The sequence below is a fragment of the Polypterus senegalus genome, chromosome 2 (assembly GCF_016835505.1).
Source record: "Polypterus senegalus isolate Bchr_013 chromosome 2, ASM1683550v1, whole genome shotgun sequence".
NCBI classification, from domain to species: Eukaryota; Metazoa; Chordata; class Cladistia; order Polypteriformes; family Polypteridae; genus Polypterus; species Polypterus senegalus.
This window is the reverse complement of record NC_053155.1, coordinates 176,275,672-176,300,310: the sequence shown is the minus strand read 5'-3', so window position 1 is coordinate 176,300,310 and position 24,639 is coordinate 176,275,672. Positions and strand designations below refer to the sequence as shown.

At 36.2% G+C, this 24,639-nt stretch overlaps 1 protein-coding gene across 1 annotated transcript in view; it reads left to right on the top strand.

Annotated features, from left to right (window-relative positions):
* tmprss15 (transmembrane serine protease 15) overlaps window positions 1-24,639 on the top strand; it is a 157,186-nt gene that overhangs the window by 50,924 nt on the left and 81,623 nt on the right. The window contains exons 7-11 of the mRNA XM_039746291.1: window positions 11,762-11,881; window positions 13,540-13,648; window positions 13,795-13,904; window positions 16,748-16,885; window positions 19,828-19,977. Coding sequence (XP_039602225.1) covers window positions 11,762-11,881; window positions 13,540-13,648; window positions 13,795-13,904; window positions 16,748-16,885; window positions 19,828-19,977 — 627 coding nt within the window. The remainder of the gene's footprint in view (window positions 1-11,761; window positions 11,882-13,539; window positions 13,649-13,794; window positions 13,905-16,747; window positions 16,886-19,827; window positions 19,978-24,639) is intronic.

Below are 24,639 nucleotides of genomic sequence, written 5' to 3'. Positions count from 1 at the left end.
TTCTATTTTGGCCCTTATAGTAGGTGTTTCTTTTATTATTTTATTTTTACTTCCGTAATATTTGGGGGAGGGGGCACAAAAGTAAATTTCTGCTTAGGGCACCCATTTGGCCAGCAGCGGCCCTGTACATCGATTACATTGATGCACACATCAGAGCTACAAAAATTTTAGAGTCGGAATAAAGCGCGTTCCTAAGACTGATCGGAGGAAAATTTCATTTCAAGAGACTACCCGACGGAAGCCTTGATAAAAACATGGTTTTCTGCACACTGAAAAGCAAGCAAAATTAGATGCATTACAGAAAGCGGACTTTGTGGCTCTTACTGGGGATCATTGGACTTCCATGACTGTTAGTAATTCTAATTACATCTAATTACAAAATGTTCAATGATCACACTGTTTTAGCCTAATGTACAAAATAATTTTGGCTAAGGATACTCAGAGTTTAAAAATGAAGCTAGTCAAATTACCTTTTATGTTTCTGACTTATTTTTTTAAGAAGAAAAACTGGTTATTATTATATTAATTATAATAATATTATTATTAAATTTTGGTTATTATTATTTAAAGACAATACCATTCTGAAAATGTACTTAAAGTACTTAAACTACCACTTTATTTTTAAGTCTGCCCAATTTTAGCCAGGGATGATATTTTTGTTTCTGTTTTGAATTGAAATGCATTTTTTTTCAGAAATTTAAAGAGCTTGAGTTTACAATATTCATGTCCATGTCTATTATTTGATTCTGTCGCCCACTAAAACCCTTTTAAATAAAAAAAAACATTTGCGATTTGGGGCAGATTTTCATGTGTGATTACATACAATTAATCAAGATTAATTATTTCACAGCCTATAATTAATTAGATTAATTTTTTTAATCGAGTCCCACCGCTAATATATATATGTAGATATATATATGTAGATTTCTATATATACAGTATATGTGTATATACAGTACTAGCAAAATACCCGCGCTTCGCAGCGGAGAAGTAGTGTGTTAAAGAAGCAATGAAAAAGAAAAGGAAACATTTTGAAAATAACGTAACATGATTGTCAGTGTAATTGTTTTGTCACTGTTGTGATTGATGAGTATTGCCGTCATATATATTTACACACACACACAAACATATATATATACATATCTATACATATACACATATATATACACACACACACACATATATACACACACAGCTATTTCGTATCAGTGCAATAAGCTGTTTGTTAAAACGGATGACACCCGCTCTTACGTGCAAGTCTGCGTGGATATTATGAACTATCGTATTTGTTCAAGTTCTATTTAAATTTTAAATAGAAGGAATTTTTATTTAGTCGACAGAAATATCTTTGGTAGGAATGGTAAAAACAGACAGGAATATTATTCGTGAATAAATCAACTCAAACCTTAAACAACTTATAATATTTTGCTCTCCATAAAATATATCCTGTCTAAATTATACAAGTTAGAAATACAGTAAACGTTAAAAGAACAAACATTCAAATTTCTTTACTCTTATGTAATTTTATATAAAAATAAACTTAGATTTTAAATATCCCAAAAGATTTTGGTCTCCATAAAAATATATCCTGTCAAAATTATACAAATTCAAATATGAACATGCTGCATAACAAAACCTGGAAATATAAATAAAATGTGTTCCTTTCAGCAATAACAAATCAAATCATTCAGTTGTCTTTGCTCATATGTCATTTTAGAGCTGGACGCCTGGCATCTTTTTTTGGCAACAAGTTCGTTTCTGTTTGGTGTGAGGTTCTGTGTTGTGGAGATTCTCAGGATGGATTGCAGGTGCTCATCAGTGAGGCGACTCCTGTGTGCTGTTTTGTTAGTCTTTATCACTGAGAAGAGCTTCTCACACAGATATGTGCTACCAAACATGCACAAGGTTCGAGCCGCATGTAGGCGGACTTTTTGTTCTTCAAAGTCACCAAAGCGCCGTGCAAACTCAGTGCGCTCAGTTTATCAGCAAAGTGCGTATTTGGGAACACCGTAGTGACGACTTGGTTTAACATTACTTGGCAACAGGGAAAGTGGGGCAAGTTGCACTGGTGCATTTGTGTCTCCCATAAAAGCAGCTTCACTTGAAATCACTTTGTGATTGTGCACGGGTAAAACGTCCGCTGAAGTGTCAGATTCTTATTTAATTCTTCTGCTTTCTGTATCTTCTGCATTGCATTCAGGTCTTTCAGGTTACCCTGATGTTTTGTGTCATAGTGCCGTCTTAGATTAAATTCTGTAATTACAGCCACATTAGCTCCACAAATGAGACACACGGGTTCAGTAAACATATACTCAGCCTCCCATCGGTTTTGAAAGGCTCTATTTTCAGAATCAACTTTTCTCTTCAGCATCGTGTGAGCTAGCTTCGCAATAACTTGCAGCATCATAAGCTAGACTTGATTAACGGTAAGTGTTGGCAAGGCAGCTGAAGCGCTGCATTATGGGATCTGTAGTTTATTGTGTTACCAGCGCTTCATATACCGGGCCATTAATAACAATAATACAGTATATAAAATGATCTGCGGGCGGATATAATTACGCCGGGCGGATGTGGCCCTGCCCTTGAGTTTGACACATATGGACTAAATAGAACTTGAAAAGATATATTTTTCAAATGTGATCGCAATTCAGATAGAGTTGACGCACTACAGCCTGCATGCCTCAATAAGTCATCCTCCCTCGCTCTTACTTTTTACCGTTCATCTAATGAATACACTGAGTATGGCTTTACCAAAACAATCATTGATGGCGAATAAAGTATCCATTATTCGAGTATGTAGATCGGGATATATATATACATATATATATATATACCCGTATCGCAGCGAGAAGTAGTGTGTTAAAAAGCTAGAAAAGAAAAGGGAACATTTTAAAAATAACGTAACATGACTGTCAATATACAGTATTTGTTTTGTGAGTGTTACTGAGTGTTGCTGTCATCAAGGATTTGATTATCATTATTTCTTTCAATCAGGTTCGTATTTGTAGGATGTGTTGTGTTCAAGTTACATTCCGTGTTTGTCAATCGTTGTAAAGATGACAGGTTTCATTCATCGATTCGTTTCTTACTGCATCAATAAACAGCTCGTCTTCTTCTTTATCTGAGACCTGACACACTGCATGCACGGGTTTTTTACACTGTCTTCCTTTAGCGGGACATTGACTTTTTCCACCGTGTGCTTTGTTTCGCAGTAGTTGGATTTATGAATATGCTTGTATGTATGAGACGCTTCATATTTTTGCTGCCTTTTCAATTGTGTAATTGGTTTTGTTCAGCTCTTTGGAACTGTTGCTTTTATCTGTGCACTGCGTCAGTTCCGTGAGCGCTTCGGTGTACATGCATCGAAGGTTCCCAGCTGTGCTGGTGCCATCTCGTGCTATGTCCATGGCTGTATTTAATGTTACCTTAGTCCTGGCACTTAAAACTTTCTCTCGCAGTTTCGCTGAGTTTGTGTCAAACACCACCCTGACCATCTCATCTTCCTCTCCATAAGCACAGTCCTTCACCCGTGAATATTTAGTGGGAGTTTGCTATTGGATTGCGCTGACGGATGGCCTTATATGGGCAGGCACTAAATTACAAACGCCAGCGCAGCCTGTCTATGAACTTAATTTAAAGTGTAGGTTTACATCGTGCTTTGTTTCAGTAGCAGAACTCATGAATATGGTTGTATATGTCACTCACTCTCGCTTCTTATTGTTTAGCTGCCTTCTAAATTATATAATGCATGTTTTCTTCAGCGCTTTTTGGAGGTCTTCCTGGTTTTCTATGTACTGCGTGATTACGTGAAGGCGTGATGATGTCACACAAACTCCGCCCCACGGCGTTCAAGCTCATCTCCATTACAGTAAATGGAAAAACAGCTTCCAGTTATGACCATTACGCGTAGAATTTCGATATAAAACCTGCCCAACTTTTGTAAGGAAGCTGTAAGGAATGAACCTGCTAAATTTCAGCCTTCCACCCACACGGGAAGTTGGAGAATTAGTGATGAGTGAGTGAGTGAGTGAGTGAGTGAGTGAGTGAGTGAGTGAGTGAGGGCTTTGCCTTTTATTAGTATAGATATATGTAGATATGTATATGATTATATATGTGTGTGTATATATATATATGTGTATATATGTATATATATATGTCTATATTTGTATATGTGTATATATATATGTATATATATATGTATATATATACGATATGTATATATATGTTTATATGTGTGTGTGTGTGTATATATATATATATATATGCCAGCAACACTCATGACAATGACAACACAATTACATTGCCAATCATGTTACGTTATTATTAAAATGTTTCCTTTTCTTTTTCATTACTTCTTTAACACACTACTTCTCCGCTGCGAAGCGCGGGTATTTTGCTAGTTAACAACAAGCTCCACTTCATTCCAATGTGAAAATGCTAGGGTCACAAGAGTGTCAAGTCCTCATACAATATGTGTGCTTCAGAAGTTAAATGAAAGCATAAGTTACAGAAAGTGGTATCTTAAATAAAAGTATTCAATGTTCCCCCCGGACAAGTGCGCAATCAACTCAGCAAGTAACAGAGACACTTTCCCCTCAAGAATACAGAGCAAGAAGATGGTACTACATAACCTAAGGCCAGGTTGTGTGTTTGAGGGTGTGTTCAGGGAGGGCTAGTGAGTGGTTAGTACTTTCCTTTCACACACCACATGTTGTACAATTACACCATACAATATATGGGACCCTGCTGACTCTTTAATGAAATAAGCAGCTGAAAGGAGGCCAGAGAGGTCCATCCCTTTAAAGGCAACAAAAGTTTAGGAATGCAGGGACATGAGGGTCTGCTGAATGGAATCCAAACCTTGTATGAGATTAACTTAGGCCTTGCCAATCTTGTGTTACAATTACTTTAATTAAAAATGGGCATCATTCATAATTTTTCCAGAAATTCTTATTCCAGTTTGGGTTCACAAGAGTCTAGACCATATCCCAGCAAGCAACATAAAACACCAATACATCAGAGTACATGATCGATGTCTCTTACACCTATGTTTACTCATGGATAGGTGATTTGGACTCACCAGTTCACCTCATTTACACATGTTGTAGTAGAAGGAGTACCCAGAGAAAAAAGACATACACACACAGGGAAACTAAACAACATCCACACAGATTGAGAACTTGCTGAAAACTGATCCTAGAACTTGATGGCAGTAGGCTGCACACTGTACTACTGAGCTGCTCTAAATGCACATTCATGGCATGATCAATGTCCTCTAGGTGTGTAGCATGAATTTTGTATAAGTATGTGATGCCCCCTTCATTTCTGAAGACAAGTAATATTCTATACTTGGCATCCATATCTTATGAAGTAAGTTGCAGGCTTGGAATTTGACTTGCTTGACTGTGTTTAAAAGTGTGTTGAAATAAGTGTGGTGGAGCTTAAAATTACAATGAATGTTCTAACATGCAACCAGAACTACTTGCCCTTCACCTGTCTTTTACACCAGGGGCCTCATGCATAACGCTGTGCGTAGAATTCACACTAAAACAAAGAGTATGGACAAAAGCGGAAATGTGCGTAAGTACAAAAATTCCAGATAAATAAATCGGTGCGTATGCTAACTTACACATTCTTCTGTTACATAAATTCTGCCTGTCGCCACTCCCCAACTCCTCCCAGAATTACACCTCTTTAAATATGCAGATCAATATAAATAGCCCTTAAGCTCAATGTTCTGTGAAAAGAAAATGGCAACAGCTCGGGGGAAATAGAAGAATTTCGGTGAATGCCAAGTGGAGGCAAGAAAAAACATACTATTTGTTGGTTTAAGCAATGGTATAAACAGCAAAAGGAAGCTGGTCCAGTGACATAGTGAAACTCGAAAGTTTAAGTTCACAAAGTCGCACAGTGCCCTAAATAAAAAAGATGTCAGATATCAAAGTCGCAGTGAAAAGGCGAGTTGTAGCCCCCCGTCTGAGAGTCATATGGAAGCTTATTAGGGTACAGAGAAAAGAAAGAAAATTGGCACACAGTAGAAAATCATAAACTTAATCTTAAAATCATTTAATTGACTAGTTTCTCAAACACCATCGTAACTAAAGTAGCACACTGAATGCTTTGTATTGTATGTGTTCTTCTATGTGGTCTTTGTGTGTGAATCACTACGTGAAACGGGCTTTCTCTTCCTCCGACAGGACACAAAATCCATCACATTCGTGATATTACAGCTCTCTGAATAGTTTAAACACTGAGATGTATACTTGATATAATTTTCATGATGATAAGAACTAAAGCATGTTATTAAACATGGGAACACGGTGGCGCAATGATAGTGATGAACTGGTGCCCTGTCCACAGATTGTTCCTGCCTCCTGCAAGATGCTTGCTGTGCCATGCGCGACCTTCGATGAAATAATTTATTGCAGCAGTACTGTCTCTTTCAAACGACTAACCCCCAATTCCTGCCCTTCCTTTTCATTCTCCAAGTACCCAGTCGCCACACAATCAGCTCTGTAATAGACGTTAAGCCACCTACAAGCTTAGAATGCTGATTCTTCAAACTTTTAAGGAACATTGAAATATCTTCATAGTACATGTATAACTATTCTATCCATCTATCCTTCCAGTGTCGCGCCAGTCCTAGCAAGCATACAGGAATAATTCCTGAACGGGGAGCCAGCACGTTGGTACCGCTGCAACACTGTGTCCTCACATGTTTAATTATTAACAATGTAGATTATTCAAATGATGTTAACATTTTATCTGTATAATTTAATAAACATATTTTGCTGCATTTCATCTTAAATATAGCGTCATTATATGTAAATATGCGCTTTATAAAGTGGCTCAGGATGTGCAATATTATAACTATATCGCAAATTTACAGTGAGGTAATTGTACTTATACATTGCATCCGGATAGTATTAAAAGCGCCATCACTTTTTTCACATTTTGTTATGTTACAGCCTTATCCCAAAATGGATTAAATTCATTTTTTTCCTCAGAATTCTACACACAACACCCCATAATGACAACGTGAAAGAAGTTTACTTGAGGTTTTTGCAAATTTATTAAAAATAAAAAAACTGAGAAATCACATGTACATAAGTATTCACAGCCTTTGCTCAATACTTTGTCGATGCACCTTTAGCAGCAATTACAGCCTCAAGTCTTTTTGAATATGATGCCACAAGCTTGACACCCTACCCTTGGCCAGTTTTGCCCATTCCTCTTTGCAGCACCTCTCAAGCTCCGTCAGGTTGGATGGGAAGCATCGGTGCACAGCCATTTTAAGATCTCTCCAGAGATGTTCAATCGGATTCAAGTCTGGGCTCTGGCTGGGCCACTCAGGTACATTCACAGAGTTGTCCTGAAGCCACTCCTTTGATATCTTGGCTGTGTGCTTAAGGTCGTTGTCCTGCTGAAAGATGAACCGTCGCCCCAGTCTGAGGTCAAGAGCGCTCTGGAGCAGGTTTTCATCCAGGATGTCTCTGTACATTGCTGCAGTCATCTTTCTCTTTATCTTGACTAGTAATCCCCACAGCATGATGCTGCCACCACCATGCTTCACTGTAGAGATGGTATTGGCCTGGTGATGAGCAGTGTCTGGTTTCCTCCAAACATGACGACTGGCATTCACACCAAAGAGTTCAATCTTTGTCTCATCAGACCAGATAATTTTGTTTCTCATGGTCTGAGAGTCCTTTAGATGCCTTTTGGCAAACTCCAGGCAGGGTTGGTTGTCCTTCTGGAAGGTTCTCCTTTCTCCACAGAGGACCTCTGGAGCTCTGACAGAGTGACCATCGGGTTCTTGGTCACCTCTCTGACTAAGACCCTTCTCCCCTGATCGCTCAGTTTAGATGGCCGGCCAACTGTAGGAAGAGTCCTGGTGGTTTTGAACTTCTTCCATGGATGATGGAGGCAACTGTTCTCATTGACACCATCAAAGCAGCAGAAAATTTTCTGTAACCTTCCCCAAATTTGTGCCTCGAGACAATTCCTTTGACTTCATGCTTGGTTTGTGCTCTGACATGAACTGTCAACTGTGGGACCTTATATAGACAGGTGCGTGCCTTTCCAAATCATGTCCAATCAACTGAATTTACCACAGGTGGACTCCAATTAAGCTGCAGAAATATCTCAAGGATGATCAGGGGAAACAGGATGCACCTGAGCTCAATTTTGAGCTTCATGGCAAAGGTTGTGAATACTTATGTAAATGTACTTTCTCTTTTTTTTATTTTTAATAAATTTGCAAAAATCTCAAGTAAACGTTTTTCACGTTGTCATTATGGGGTGTTGTGTATAGAATTCTGAGAAAAAAATGAATTTAATCCAATTTGAAATAAGGCTGTAACATAACAAAATGTGGAAAAAGTAATGCACTGTGAATACTTTCCGGAAGCACTGTAAGTATAAACAGTTCCACAAGGAACACTTTATGGACTTATTGTTTGCATTTATAGTTCTTGTGATGAAACTGTTTCTGAACCGCGAGGTCCGTAAAGGTAAGGCTTTGAAGCATTTGCCGTATGGGAGCAGTTCAATAGACAGTACGCATGGTTGAGGCAGAATTTGCTTGATGCTGTATACCGATAATTGTCTTTCCGATCAGCTGCTGTAGAGCTGTGATTTCACACTCAGATACAGTGGGGTGAACACTCTGAGTGGTGCAGTGAGAGTAACAACGCTAAAGCAGCTATGGTATTTGGAATAATTTGGCCATTCTGTGGACCATTATACTGTTACTGGTTAATTACAATCAAATGCCTTAAACTAATAAACAATATGCGGTTAATTTCAGTATATTTATAAAGCCGCATCAGGGATGTGGATCTAAAACAGAAAGGGAAATCACAGTGGATAAAAGGCAATGCTTTGATGCTGGGTTCCGACAGTTTGCAAAACCGAGCAGAGAACTTGTGCACGCCAGGGATTGAGTTGGCGTGAAAATGTGCGTGGCTTTATACCAAGTTTAGTTTTTATACATCACGATGTGAGCGTGAAAACGGGTGTACGCACCATTTGTATGTGAGGCCCCAGGACTTTAGAGTTATACATTCTCCATAATATTTAATGGTCAGAATATTGAAATTATGTCTTTTACCCCTGAAGGTTAGCTGAAGTCTTCACAGGTCTAATCAAGTGCTGCCATTGATTGTCATTCTTCGTAAAACATTGTGATATCACCTGTATACAGGTGACTTGACCTATGTGTGGTTCTGGTGAAACTCTCTGTCAGATATCTATATTTTGCTTGATTCATTTGGAGAAAAGCTGTATGCAACACACAAAAAGACAAAACTCCTTTAAAATTTAAAGGTTTCTTGCCAATGTCAAATTCAAAAATGCAGGCATGTCTTTTTCTATTTAGTTACATAATCAAGCAGCTACTGTAGGCACAGTTTTACTTGTTCAGCTGTATTTGGAGGTATCTACCTTGTATGTTTATCATTTAATGTCTGTTAGCTGTTTCAGATTATTTGTTCAGTGTTTCCAAACTCATTTTCTGTGGTTAAGTGTTTGTTACAGCAAATTTTGTAATTTATGACTCACTTTTGTTTGTTTTTATATGTTTTAATGATATCTTATATTTTAATGATATTGTGTTCAATTAGATGACCTTTCTATTCTCATACTGTAGTCAGAAAAGCATATAGCTTTGTTTTCTTAGATATTTAGAAAGAATTGCATTTTTGGTTATACATTTATACATCCATAAGAATCTTTCAATTTTTGTATATATTTAGATAGAAAAAAGAACAGCTAAAGGTGCAAATAATGAATAAGAAGCGATGTTTCTACATTAATGCATGCATAATAAGCTTAATAGTTAGAAATGGCTCAAACAACCAATGCATTTCAAAGAACATTTCAAGAAAATGTGTTCATCCATGCTTATAAACCACACAAATACTTTTTTAGTTCTTACAAAAATTAGCATTTCAATTGACTAAAGGGCAAAGTAATTAAAGACCTGATATTAATAATGTTAAAATGACAATACAAATAATTCTAAAAAAATTAAAAATCCAAATGGTTCTCATTAAAACTGTGGGATCACCATTTGAAAGTTATCTTTTTTAAAAACTTTTTCGAGAAAATGTACAGTATATGTAGGATAAGTAGCCAATCATGACCCTAAATTGGTATCAAAATAAGAACAGAGTTGTTGATTTATATGATGTACCTGAAAAAATGGCTAGTAACCAGAAATACATTTGAGGTTGTTTTTTAAAACAAGTAAAAATATGACCACCCAAACACCATCTTTACAAACATACGTTAACAACAATGCATAATTTAGGAAAACAGTAGGTTGCTAGTGCATATTTTGCTACTGTAGCCTTCCTTTCGATTCAAGACAACTTTTCAAGTAAGATACATTTTCTACATAATTAAACAATAGTTTTCTGATATAAGACAGGAGAAAACCACAAACTGTTTTTTTTCACAGATAGTGTTTATAATTTGTTCAGGGATGCTGCTGAGAACTATAGCCAATGTATATATCCAAAAGATATTACTGTTTTGGTGTTTGGTAGATGTTGTCAAGTTTGGCCCTGGAGAGTCATGGAGGATGCAGATTTCTGCTCCAACTCAATTGATTAATTAAAAGCCAAAATATTTCCACTAAAGCAGTTTTGCACTTTTATCTCATGTTTCAAAACGGAATTCTCTTGGATTCTGGTAGGACAGCAGATTTACAGGACATATGGCGAAGATCTGTTTCTGGTAGGACAAAGCATGCAGTAATGTGCCAGCTACATCAATTACTTTTTAAAATAGATATGCATTCCAAAGGCATGCTTTTATTGACATTACAAAAATATGTATTGGAAGATAAGTGTGCGTTCACTATTTAAGGTGCTGACATCCTGTGCATGGTAAAGTTTTTATATCTGCTTCCATCAAAGTAGGTTTTAGCAACAGTACTTTGTAAACAAGTATAATATTTTCAAAATGTGAAGAATACATCCACTTTATTCAACATAAATACTACTTTTTCTTTGCATTTCATGCAATGAAGACTTATAACAGAATGGATATGAGTAAACACAATTCCTTGATTTTATCCAGTGCTGTTGCCTCTTATGTCCAGGAAATTGCTTAATATCGAGCCAAATCTGTGTCTACTTGAATATTTTTGAGGTACTCTAGTCAATACCTTACATCCCAGAGACATGCATGATAGGTTAATAGAAATTAGAACTTTTACCAAAGAGAGTGTGGGGGTTTTTGAGAGTGTGTCTCCTGATAGATTAGTATCCTGCTTTGGATTTTTTATATGGCGATTGAAATGCTTGTTAAGAACTTAAATTAAAGCAAATGTATATTACTTTATTTAATTGGTTTATAGGATGCATTAGTCCCATCAGCATGTTATGACCTTGCTGTTTTCGGACATTTGGTCATTTGAAAGACATTCAATTTGATATTGATTAGCAGATGTTTGGTTTTTTAAAAAAATAGTAGTGAATAAGTAAAAATCATTTTGTAAATTTACTGGACCATTTTTATCCTTATGAAATTTGTAAAGTGCAAGAGCAAAGCACTACCGCAAAGCAGGAATCTATCCTTAAAGATTAGTTGCTTATTATATTAAAATGTAGGTGCAATTTTTAAATGTTATTTCTTGTGTTCTAAAATGTTATCCATGCTTAGAATTTTTTAGCTAAAATTCTAATGACTTGACAATAGTTACAGTATCTTTTTGTTATGTCTTGTTAAGAGTTACATATGCATTCGTTTTTTCTAGCAAGTTGCTTTCCCGGCTTTGTGCTTTGTGGAAATAAAATTTCATGTGTAAATAAAATATTACTCTGTGATGGACAAAATGACTGCCCTGATGGCTCTGATGAAGCTCCAGACTCCTGTGGTAAGTACATAATGACAAGGTTCAGATGCAGTGCAAGCTTTTAAGTTAATCAATTGCTAATGCAAAATTGTATAGGTTTAAATACAGTAGTTGCATAATTTAATAGTGTTAAGATCATTAAGTCTTAATATATCTGTAAGCAGAAAATGTCTTGTTGAAGAGCTCTGTCCTTGAAACAAATTTCATTATGAAAATTATGGATAGACAATATATACAGATTTATAAACATTTTCCACATAAATGCTGGTCAAAGCACATAAAACAATTATGTAAAAAATACATTTATCTTTATATTTTAGGTTGTGAATTGGTATAAAAAATAAGCCATTTTAATGGTCAAAACTTAATCAATATAAAAAATAAGAAAATAGACTGAAAAAAAGAGCTTAAAATGTGAACTGTGTGAATTCACACTGATTAACCTGCCAGCAATAAAGACACAGCCAGCAATTAGAAAACCTCCACCATTTGAATGGAGTTTCCTTGAACTTTATAACTCTGCACTTTTTAACCCCATGCTAAAAACACTCCATGTACTGTATATTTTTAAGCAGCTTCTATAGATTGATTTTAAATTTTGTCCTTTTACTGACTTGAACATTATGTCTTTTAGATCATTCTTGTAGAATCTTAAACAGATTTTTAATTGGGATAGGAATGGACAAACAGCCTAAGAAGGGCAAATGCTTATTGATTATTCTTGTAATCATTGTTAATTGTTAAGGTCTTTAAGTTTGGGGTGCATGCTGGGCAGATTAGGAAGGAAGGTACAGCAGAGCAGAAGAGAGAAAAAACAAGGAGCGCAGAGCAGAAGAATAGCCTAAAGAAATTGACAAGGACCTCATGGACTGAAAACCAGTCTGAAACAACACTGCACCCAGTCTATGACTCATACTTCTATCACCATCATTTTATGCATAAGTATTTTCAATAAGACTCCTTTTAAAGTACATTTCTTAGTCTTTAAACTCTCTTTTCAAATACATTTCCTACTTATTGCTACCATTGGTTTTATTGTGTTTTTTATTAATGTTGCTTTAGAATAATAATTTTATACTGTCTGATTGGGTCAAGGTATAGCGATAAGAGCACCTAGTGTAGGCGACTGCCATATTCCTACAGGTGTTAGGAGCTGAGGACAAGACATTTTCCAATAGTAGCAGCACTATGAGAGTGCGGTGATTTGCACAGGTGTAGCTCTGGTCTACAGGCAATAATTTGGTCTGCTAGTGCACAGCTAGCAAGTCTCTCCTTGAGGTAGTTGTCCATGTGCAGGTAAGGCGCTACATGTGTACATGTGGGGCGCTATAAAGGAGATACCTAACACTCATAAACAATATAGTTAACAGTAACTGTGGCGCAGACAAACCAAAGTAATGAACACAGGAATCTACAATATATATAAAACTATATTCAAGGTATAGTGATAAGAGCACTTGCTCCAGGTGATTGCCATATTCCTACAAGGGTTGGCAACTGAGGAAAAGGGCACCTGCTTTGGAGATTGGCACAAGTGTAGCCTAATTTGTAAAATAAGTGTTTTCTGTGTGTGGTGATTTAGATTGAATAGTTATGTGCTAGCTTTCACTAGATTCAAATTCTACTGTATAGCATTTTCTTGATGTGTACACAGTATAATCATTTTTTACTTCTTACAGCAACGCCTTGTGATGGACAGTTCATTTTGGAAGGGCCAGTTGGATTTTTCCATTCCAAGAATTTCCCTTCACAATATGAGCAAAACTTACAATGCCAGTGGATAATACGGTATATTTATCAGTTCTTTTTCCCAAAATGGACTACTTAGTATCGATGGAGAAGTAAATTACACTATTTAATGCTAACTAACACAATAATTTCTATGATAAAATGCTGAGTTCTTCTACATGTTTTTACCATTTATTTTTATACAGGGTTGAGAAAGATTTCAGTATTAAACTAGACATTTTGACATTTCAAACAGAAGATTTAATTGACACCTTGAATGTGTATTCAGGAACTGGAAAGAGCAAAATTCTAATATGTAAGTTATGAAAGATGTCTGATTGGATCATTATTTTCAAAATAGACTGCTTTGCTTGGAAATTTATTAGTGACCGCCTGTAGAATCAGCTTAATGTCACATAATCTAAAGCCAAATATATATTTGTAATGTACAGCATGCAGTAAAAATACCTCTGATAAAAATGAATGAACATTTATTTTAATTTCAATATATGGTACTCTTACAGCAGATCATGGGCTGGTTTCTTGAATGTTTTACATTGGTGAGAAGAGCTTGTGAGACTCTTACTACTTACTTGGGGTTGAAACTAGTGCGAGTAAAACTCCTACTTTGTTATTGAAGAACTACAATAATGTATTGCAAGAACTGTGTAATAGTATATTATTAGGTATTCGAAAGTATACTTTAGAATGTGTGTTAGTGATTTACTATAACTACATGGGTATGTTTTCCAAAAGAATATTAATGCTTAGAAAGTCATAAATTGTATAACCAATTAACAATTTATGGGGATTTCCAAAAACTCATCATAATTTAACTGCCATGGTAAATCCACTGAATGTGCTCCCTGAACCACACATCAATCACCAAATGCTTTTTAAACTGCTCACCCCGGTTGAAAACCATAGTGACAAAGAGAGCACATTAAATTCATGTTTTCTCAGTTCTCTGAACATTTAGAATACTAAGGTTTATACTTGATATTATATAATTTTCATGATGAAACACATTAAGGCATGTGCATTATATTTTATAAATTCCTTGCTAATTCAATTTTCCCAATTCTCAATAGCTACACAAGAGTAAGCTAAGGATATTTCTATATTTTCTTTTAAATTTTGAAGAACCTATGTTATAAGGTTGCACCTATATACTGTAACTATATAATTGTACTATCTGTAGATAGTACAGTTGTAAGAAAAACAACCTGTTGAGAGGAATATCCTTTGAATTCTTTGTCACCTACAACCCAACTCTTGGATGTTAATTAACTTAAATCCTTGCGTTGTAGCTGATATTCAAGCATTCTCCAAGCCTTTTTGAGCCTAATCACACCTACTGTGAAGGTTCTTTGTTTTGTACAGATATTAGTATTGTGGCAGATTGTAAGAAAGAACGAGTTAGATGGTGGACAACTACTGAGTGATACTTCTGCATTGCATTTCTCATAAAGTTGCACGCTAGTCTCTATGAGTAATCAATTTTGGATCACTCGCTCTATATTGCACTGTTTAAATGATAATCATAGATTAGAAACAGTTTTCTGTGATTGATGAGTCTTTGATGGACAGACATACGTAAAGGCAGACTTATGAGGGAGGGGGATTCAGGAGTTGAATCACTGTTAGGGTCATATCTACCTGTTCTGAGGGAACCACAGAATAACTAGTTTATAATGTGAAAGCTTAGGATTCGCTTATACTTGAATAGGTACAATAGCAAGTAGTGTAAAAGTATGCAGTAGCTGAATAGATAGCCAGAAGAAAACATAGAAACAGCATCTCAGATTTTATACATTGTATATATATATATATATATATATATATATATATATATATATATATATATATATATATATATATATATATATATATATATATATATATATACACACACTGCCTTCAGAAAGTATGCAGATCCCTTCACTTTTTGAAAATTTTATGTTACAGCTAAAATCATTTAATTTTTTCCATCATCTAGCAACACTCAGTACTCCAGAATGATAAAGTGCCAATAAGATTTTAGGATTTTATGTAAATTTGTTAAAAATAAAAAAAAAAATGAAATATCACATTTACACAATTATTTAGATCAGCTGATGCCACCTGGAAAAGAAATGTTCCATATACTGTAACTATGCCAATATCTATACATTGTATTCCAGCACATTTCAAGTTTGCTGATGTGCTGTATTGCATTATTATTTGGCCAGTATCTGTAGATTAATTACAGATGACAACCAGCCTGCACAATGGTGACAGATAACTATATATGTTTGTATCAGCTACACAGCTCCATAATTTAACTTAAGTAATATGCGATTGTTAGATTTTTTTGACTTGGTGGCTGGAGACACTGATATAATTCAATGGACATTCTTCTCATTCGCTTTTCTTAATGACAGCCTTACTATAGCCCCCCAAATTCTGCCAGACCCTTTCCTTTTCTTTATTTCTGCATTTCTGTATGACCAATTGCTATACATAAACTGTCTCTGTTAAAGTAAAGGTAGTTACAACCTTGGAACACAAATACGTCAAAACTTTTAAAGAACATAGAAATATTGTCATTATTGACAGTAGGAATAATTTAAACTAATGTATCTGCAGAATATGATCCTTCAAACTTATTAATGCATTTCATCAGGAATATTATACCATCTCAAAGTATAAATTTATTCAGAGTTAGGTTTATGGTGGTCAGAGACACATACTTGTAACTAAATAAATACTCTTTACGCAGCCATACTATCCATCGATCCATTATCCAACCCGCAATATCCTAATCGAACTGTCATATGTCCTTCCATATTCCTTCTTCATGTCAGACAGCCTGAAAATTACAAAGAATTTGCTGTGCTACTTTGTTATCCACTTATGATGGATTTCAGGAAAGCCTTCTAAATGAATGTTTGATCTTAAAATTGAGTTTACTTAATTTCATGATACTTTTGAGAAACTTGCGCCTGTATTGTATAATTTCTGTTGTTTTTATGTATTTTTAATTACAATGTTGAAAAATAAGGGCCTTAGTTTTATCAAATGAATATTGTTTAGTAAGATATTACTGCTAAATCCGATAGGCAGCAATGCCACCTGAGCCCAGAATGTTCTTTATTCTTTGTTTTTTTACTTTTTCAGATTCACTGTCAGGCTCTGTTTCAGGATCTCTCATGATATTTTCTGAAGAAGCGAGTGTTGTGTTTTCCACAAATGAATATACAAGTTTTAGTGGATTTAACATAACATACAAGGCAGAATACATTAATAACATTACAAGTAAGTAGCTCAATGTCTTTGTTTTATTAAGATATTTTGTTTGGTGGGGGAGCATTGCAGTAATAGGAACAGTTGGCCAAGTCAAGTGAGTAGCTTTGAACAAATAGGATTGTGAGCAGATACAGTATGTACGTGGGTATCATTGTCATTATTAAAATTCTACAGAATGTTTAATATGCATATTAAATAAATATTTAAAACGCCAAAGAATTAAATAAAGTAACAAGGAAACATTACTACAAAGGATACTGAATTAAAAATGAAATTTTTAAAGAAATAAAGATTTAATTAAATCTTTAAAAAAAAGCATCAAATGTATGACATTTAACATCACAAAAACAAAACATCAAATAAAAGCATTGAATGGATACTATTAGGCTCAAAATATGCAAGTGAACCAACAGCTATGCACGGAGGAAAATGTTTACTATTTAACCATAGATATTAAAGAAGAGAAAATCAAACATGAAGAATTATTATTATTAAAAATAACAATAATAATAATAATATTTTAGTAGACACATTTAAGACAACTTAAAATAAAAATAATCACACTATGAAAGTTAATGAATTAATTACAAGGATAATTATAATATCAATACAGAACACAATTTAAAATGGAGCTCAAGAAAAACTGTGAATGATACACTCCCAAGATTTAAATTAACATCACAAAAAACTGAAACTATTTTTAGCAATTGGTTCTTTATAATTTTAGAATGCACTCTTAACACAGAAAAATCACAACAAGAAATGTAATGATTGCAGACAGGATTCTACTGACTCTAAAAATATAGCATTCATTTTATCCCCAAGTCCAAGTACAGGTAGTCCCCAGGTTACAGACATCTGACCTACAACTTATGAACGAGGCTGCAGCTGCAACGCATGCGCCTCAGTAACTGCCTCTCCGTCATCTTCAGCCTGGGGACGCTGCAAGCGGTGGCTGGAGGGGGGCGATTTCACTGCTGTGTAGTGTCCCTCGGGCGGCTCCCGGCGGCAAGCGGTGACCTGTGGTCCATAGTTACTGGGGCCACAGCTATTGCTTGTGCGCAGGACGATGGTTTGCTGCCCGCCCACTACGCCGCCGCAGCTACTGCTCCTGACTGGACGCAGGCTGGATGGAGTGGAGGGGGGTGTTTCACTGCCCGCCCAGCACACATGGCTGGTAATGCTGCAAGCGGTGACCCGGTTGTGGCTGAATGGAGGCCATTGAGGGTGTGTAATGTGCCTCGGATGGCTGCCTGTTGAATTGGGGTTGGCCGATTCACTACCTACCCGCCTTTGGCTGCACTGTGTTCATTCTCGGTGGGCGGATGCTGCAGGCAGAATACTGTAGTGGAGGTGACTGTGTGGTGGACGAATGATGAACCCCCCCTTTGCCGCCCCCAGTCATTCTCAATAGTAAGCCTGCTTGTACTGTTACGCACATAGAAGGAAGTTGTCTCTCATTCAGTACATCAGATGTGTTGATGGGTAACTTCCTGCTGTGATAGCATGTACAGTGCTGTGCAGAAGAGCTCATCTTAACCTTTTGTCTTCACCCTTCAAGAATGTCTCTGAAACACAAATCTGATGCAAGTGCTGGTGATACAGTAAAGAAGAGAAAAACCATCACCATTGAAAATAAAGTAGAAATGATAAAAAGGTCAGAGAGAGCTGAAACTCCATCATTCATTGGCAGAGCACTTGGTTACAGTCGGCCAACAATAGGATTTATTAAAATAATGTACCTTTCTGACTTACATACAAATTCAACTTAAGTATAAACCTATAGTCCCTATCTCGTACGTAACCCGGGGACTGCCTGTATATAAAACAGGATCAGCACAGTTACATACAAACTCTGTCACATCTGTTAAAAATATAACTTTTACTTTGTGTTTAGGTGCTTTGAAGTACTGACACTCTTAGTCAATATGTTAATACAATATAATACTATAGAATTACTGGCAAATACTTATAGATTATACAGTCAATAGTGCTGAATGTTGTCCCAAGTAAGGGGTGTTTGCTTCCAGGGAATGTTTTCCTTTTTAGAAATACAGGACATACTTGAACCTGTATATATAGCCCTTCAGTAACCATGGCGGAAATAATCAGTCAACTGAAATATGGCACAAAAGGATATATATATTTTTAACTTGCTTTAAAATGCAGCTTTCATTCCCAAGATATACTGTATTATAGTGTAATTATTTATACAGTACATACAAATCCAGGAATGTTAGTGACTATAATCCCTGTTTTGTGGAGTGCAGGAGACATTGTTCTTGTAGATGGCTTCCTGTCACCCCGATTAAATATTCACACACTTTTTGCATATGCAGTGGGCTATTTGTGACAACTACCACATATGGGCTAACAACAACAACAAAAACAACAACAGTTTATTTTTTGCATAGCCCAAACTCCCACAAGGAGTGCCTCATTGGGTTTTACTAGGCTCTATGTTTTGACAGACCACCAGCCTTGACTCCCCAAGACAACAAGAAAAAACTTCCAAAAAAAACCTCTGTAGGGAAAAAAATGGAATATATATATATTTTGCTTTTTATCTTCTTGAAAAAAAAAATCTTAAATTGCTTGTTGTGTAGATCAGTTCAACTGCAATGATCCATTTCACCCAGACCTCTTACCTAAAGTGCACTTAAACAGAACCAAGTAAGAAAGTGTGATATCACAAATGGTCAACCCAAACATTTATATGGAACTCTAATTCATTATCAGACACCCTCACTCTCATTCAATTTATAGTTGTTGATTAACTTAAATACAAATTTGCACTGTAGAGCAAAACCTGAGCGTTCAGAGACAACTCATACAAAAAATGGAACTGTCATAGAGGAAGCAGTTATAGCCGCTTGCTGACAGATCCAGAATTCAGGGTTTAAACATATTTTAATTAAATGTAATTCCTTCTTTATTTTTCTTTTCTACAGATGAGGAGAAAATTAACTGTTCATTTGAAGAGGGGATGTGTTACTGGACGCAAGACCTGAAAGATAATGGACAATGGACACGACTCAATAGTGGAGTATTCCCACCATTTTCTGGACCTGAATTTGATCATACCTTTGGGAATAGCACGGGTAACTATCAGTAAACTGTCCTAAACCTGCTGTGGTTTCTATGCTACGGTATTTCTATTGCTTCTGCATCATCTTTTAACATATGAAAGTGTGCTTAACTACCTAAAAATTATTAGCTTTTTAGTTATTCCCTGTTCTTTAGTTGTTGCTTATACCACACTCTGTTCTAACACAACATTTACTTTCTCAGCTTTATTCACTCCTTCCCTTCCTGTATACTACAAGCAATTGTTTTTTAGTAACACATCTGACTATGGTTATAAAGCCAAAGCCTTTTTCCCCTAGCCTTCTTTTCCATTTTAAAAATTGGAATAGGTTGTGCTTATATTTTCCCTTAAAATGCATAATTCTTGCATGTACTCATGTCATAAATTCAAACAGAAAAGAAATTCTTTTTCACTGTTTCTAATACCAATGAACCACAGCTATTTATTTCTATTACTTTTGAAATAACAATAAGTAGATGAATCCAAAATTCAAAGTAGGGACCTAGAATTTAAGTAGGGAGTGATCCAATGAATGGCCAGTTTTTTGCTTTTCCCAAGCCAAAGTTGTAATCACCTGTGGCCTCATGCGTAACGGCGTGCGTAGAATTCACACTATAACATGGCCCTAAGCATAAAAGCGGAAATGTGGTTATGCACAAAACAATTCAGATGCATAAATCTGTGTGAAGGCCAACTTACACGTTTTTCCGCTACATAAATCCCAGTCAGCGTGAAAAGTAACTCACGTGTACGTGCCTGCTGTCCCGCCCCGTCTCCTCCCAGAATTACGCCTCTTTGAATATGCAAAACAATATAAATATCCCTTAAGCTCAGCGTTCTGTGAAAATGCAATGGCAAAAGCATGGGGGGAAATAGAACAATTTCAGCGAATACCAAGTGGAGGCAAGGAAAAACATTCTATTTGTTGATTTAAACAGTGGTATAAACAACAAAAGGAAGTTGATCGAGTGACATAGAGTGTCAGAGAAACTTGAAAGCTCAAGTTCACAAAGTCGCACAGTGCCCAAAATAAAAAAGAATATGTCAGATATTAAAGTTGCTGTGAGAAGGCAAGCCGTAACCCACCGTCTGAGTGTCATATGAAAGCTTATTAGGGTACAGTGGGAAAAAAGCATGAAATGTCAACTCTCTAAATTTCCACTTTAATCACATAGTTTATTTTGTCATTAAAGATAAACTTCATCTTAAAATCATTTAATTTACTAGTTTTACTAGTTTCACAAATCCCATCGTAACTAAAGTAGCACTTTAAATGCTTTATTTTGTATTTGATCTTCTATATGCTCTACATGCGTGAATCACTACGTGCTTCTTAAACCGGCTTTCTCTTTCTCTGACAGGACACAGAATCCATTACATTCGTGATATTACAGCTCTCTGAATAATTAAAATACTGAGATGTATACTTGATATCATTTTCATGATGATAGGCGTTAAACCATGTTATTAAACATGGGAACATGGTGGTGCAGTGATTGTTCATGCCTCATGCAAGATGCTTGCTGCGCCATGTGCAACCTTCGATGAAATAATTTATTGCAGCAGTACTGTCTCTTTAAAATGTACTAACCCCCAATTCCTGTCCTTACTTTTCTTTCTCCAAATATCCAATCGCCACACAATCAGCTCTGTAATAGACGTTAAGCCATCTGTAAGCTTAGAACGCAGATTCTTCAGAACGTTTAATGAACATTGAAATATCTTCGTAATATATGTTAAATTATTCTATCCATTCATGTCGCGCCAGTCCCAACAAGAATACAGTGCGAGGCAGGAACAATCCGTGAACGGAACGCCAGCTCCTTGCTAGCGCTGCGACACTGTGTCCTCACATGTTTATGAATTAACAATATAGATTTTTTAAATTAAGTTAAAGTTTTATTTTGCTGCATTTCATCTTAAAAATGATATTGTCATCAAATATAAATACGCGCTTTACAAGGTGGCTCAGGTTGTGCAATATTATAACTGTATCGCAAGTTTACAGTGAGGTAATTGTACTTATAAGTACAAACAGGTCTACAAGGAGCACTTGATGGACTGTTTGAATGCGTTTATAGTTCTTGGGATGAAACTTTCTGAACCGCGAGGAAAGGCTCTGAAGCGTTTGCTGTATGAGAGCAGTTCAATAGACAACAGCATGGCTGAGGCAGCGTGTGCTTGATGCTGTATACCGATAATTCTCTTTTCAGTCAGCTGCTGTAGATCTGTGATTCCCCACTCAGATACAGTGATATAAATACTCCAAGTGGTGCAGTGGGAGTAATATGGAAAAAGATGATCTGCTGTGGCCACCCCTAACGGAAGCAGCTGAAAGAAAAAGGTACAGTGAGAGTAACAACACTAAAGCTGCTATTGTATTTAGAATAGTTTGACCATTCTGTGGACCATTATATTGTTACTGGTTAATTACAATCAGATGCATTAAACTAATAAACAATATGCGGTTAATTTCAGTATTTTTATAAAGCCACATCAGGAATGTGGATCTAAATACAAAAAGGAAACCACACTGGAACAGTAACACTGCTTTGACACTGGGTGCCGCCAGTCTGCAAAACCGAGCATAGAACTTGTGTACGCCAGGATATGAGCTACCGTGGAAATGTGCGTGACTTTACACCAAGTTTTGGTTTTATACATCGTGATTTGAGCGTGGAAATGTTCATAGTAACATTTTTGTGCGTACGCACCGTTTATATATGAGGCCCCTGGTTACCCGGAGTGAAAATCAAGTGAAGAAATAAGTGAAAACTTTATTGCACATTTTGTTACAATAAAGAAATCATTACCATAAAAAAAGTTTATTCTCAGCTCACAAGTGATTCTATTTAAATTGTTCACACTACATACATCAAATCGATAACAAAATGTGACCTTTATTATATAACTAGTAAAATACCGCACTTTGCAGCGGTGAAGTACTGCATTCAAATTTTATTAAGAAGAAAATTAAACCTTTTTAAACTGTGGGACAATATGCCAATAATTATTTGTTAAGGATCTCTTTGTATACCATGTTGTCAGTTCGGCCCTCCGTTTGTAACATGACCAAGCTGTCGCTGAGCTTACTCTTGAGCATGTAACTTACAGTTGGCCATGTGAACAGTAATTTTGTCTCAAATCTTACAGCTTGGATTGCTGCTGACATAATCGGTTTGAGTTTCATGGTTTGTTTCAATTACGACAGTATTTGCAGGATTTGTTGTGTTGAAGTGACATTTGGCATCTGTCAAGCGTTGTAAGCACACAACCGCTTTCATCGATAAAATCACATCCAGCTTTTGAGAGTTTAAACATTCATAAACATCAAAGTGTCCACTACTGAAATCGTCACCTGTGAATCTAAGATGTTTAAGAGGCATTGGCGGGTGTCGAAGGTGTAAAATATTTGGCCATTTGTACACTTGAAAGCAACAACCGACAATTCAGCGGCAGCCATCAACTCACATACAGAACCATAGGTGAAGGGCTTAAGCATTTCACTCTTCTAGTGCTCCTGTGTAGTATAATTATCTCCTGTACCGTCATCAGTCCACACCTTGAACCTGTCCCAGTCATTCAATACATAAGACAGAATGTTCCTCCGGATATCAAGAGTGAGCCTGATATGGCCGTGCAATATGTAACAAAGAGAATGGAAAAGGTAGGTGGTATCTCCGGGCATTGAAACCACTCGGTAAGTGACAGTTCTTTGATCGATAGAATTTCTTGAAGATGGGTCCATAAGTAACAAAGACTGTTGAAAAGTTCAATATGGCGGCCGACAGTGGCATCATACTACCGAAATAAGTACATACATTGGTTTCAGTTAGTGGAGGAAGCCGCATACCAAATTCGAGAAGATGGGGCCATAAATAAGAAAGTTCAACATGGCGAACGTTGTTGACCGTTATGACCATTACGCGTAGAATTTCGAAATGAAACCTGCTTAACTTTTGTAAGTAAGCTGTAAGGAATGAGCCTTGCAAATTTCAGCCTTCTACCTATACGGAAATTTGGAGAATTAGTGATGTTGGAAAATTCAATATGGCGGCTGACAATGGCATCATACCACCGAAATAAGCATGTACATTGGTTTGGTTAGCTAAGGGAAGCCACGTACCAAATTTCGTGAAGATGGGGCCGTAACCTGCTTAACTTTTGTAAGTAAGCTGTAAGGAATGAGCCTGCCAAATTTCAGCCTTCTACCTACACGGGAACTTGGAGAATTAGTAATAAGTGAGTCAGTGAGTGAGTGAGTGAGTCAGTCAGTGAGTCAGTGAGGGCTTTGCCTTTTATTAGTATAGATTATAGTGAAATGGCCCATGTTTTGTCAGTCTTATAGTATGCTACTTTAAAAAATAAATAATTATAAGAGGTGCAGCTAGGCTTGCATATGTGAGTGCAGCACTCCGTTGTGCAGTTGAAGAGAGTTCAGTGGGGACAGCAAAATGATTGTTAGCTCTGCACCTGCACAATTAATTCAGTTGCAGGGTTATTATAGTTTTGCCTTTTTATATTGCTTTTTATTTCTATATTTTTTCTGACCTTACTTGGAAATTCAGTTTAGTTAGAATTTCCTTCATCGTGTATTTTTAGTTTTAATTTAGTTTTTATTTCACAAAGACATTTTTATTTTATTTTTTATATCTTTTAGTTTCAGTAATTATGG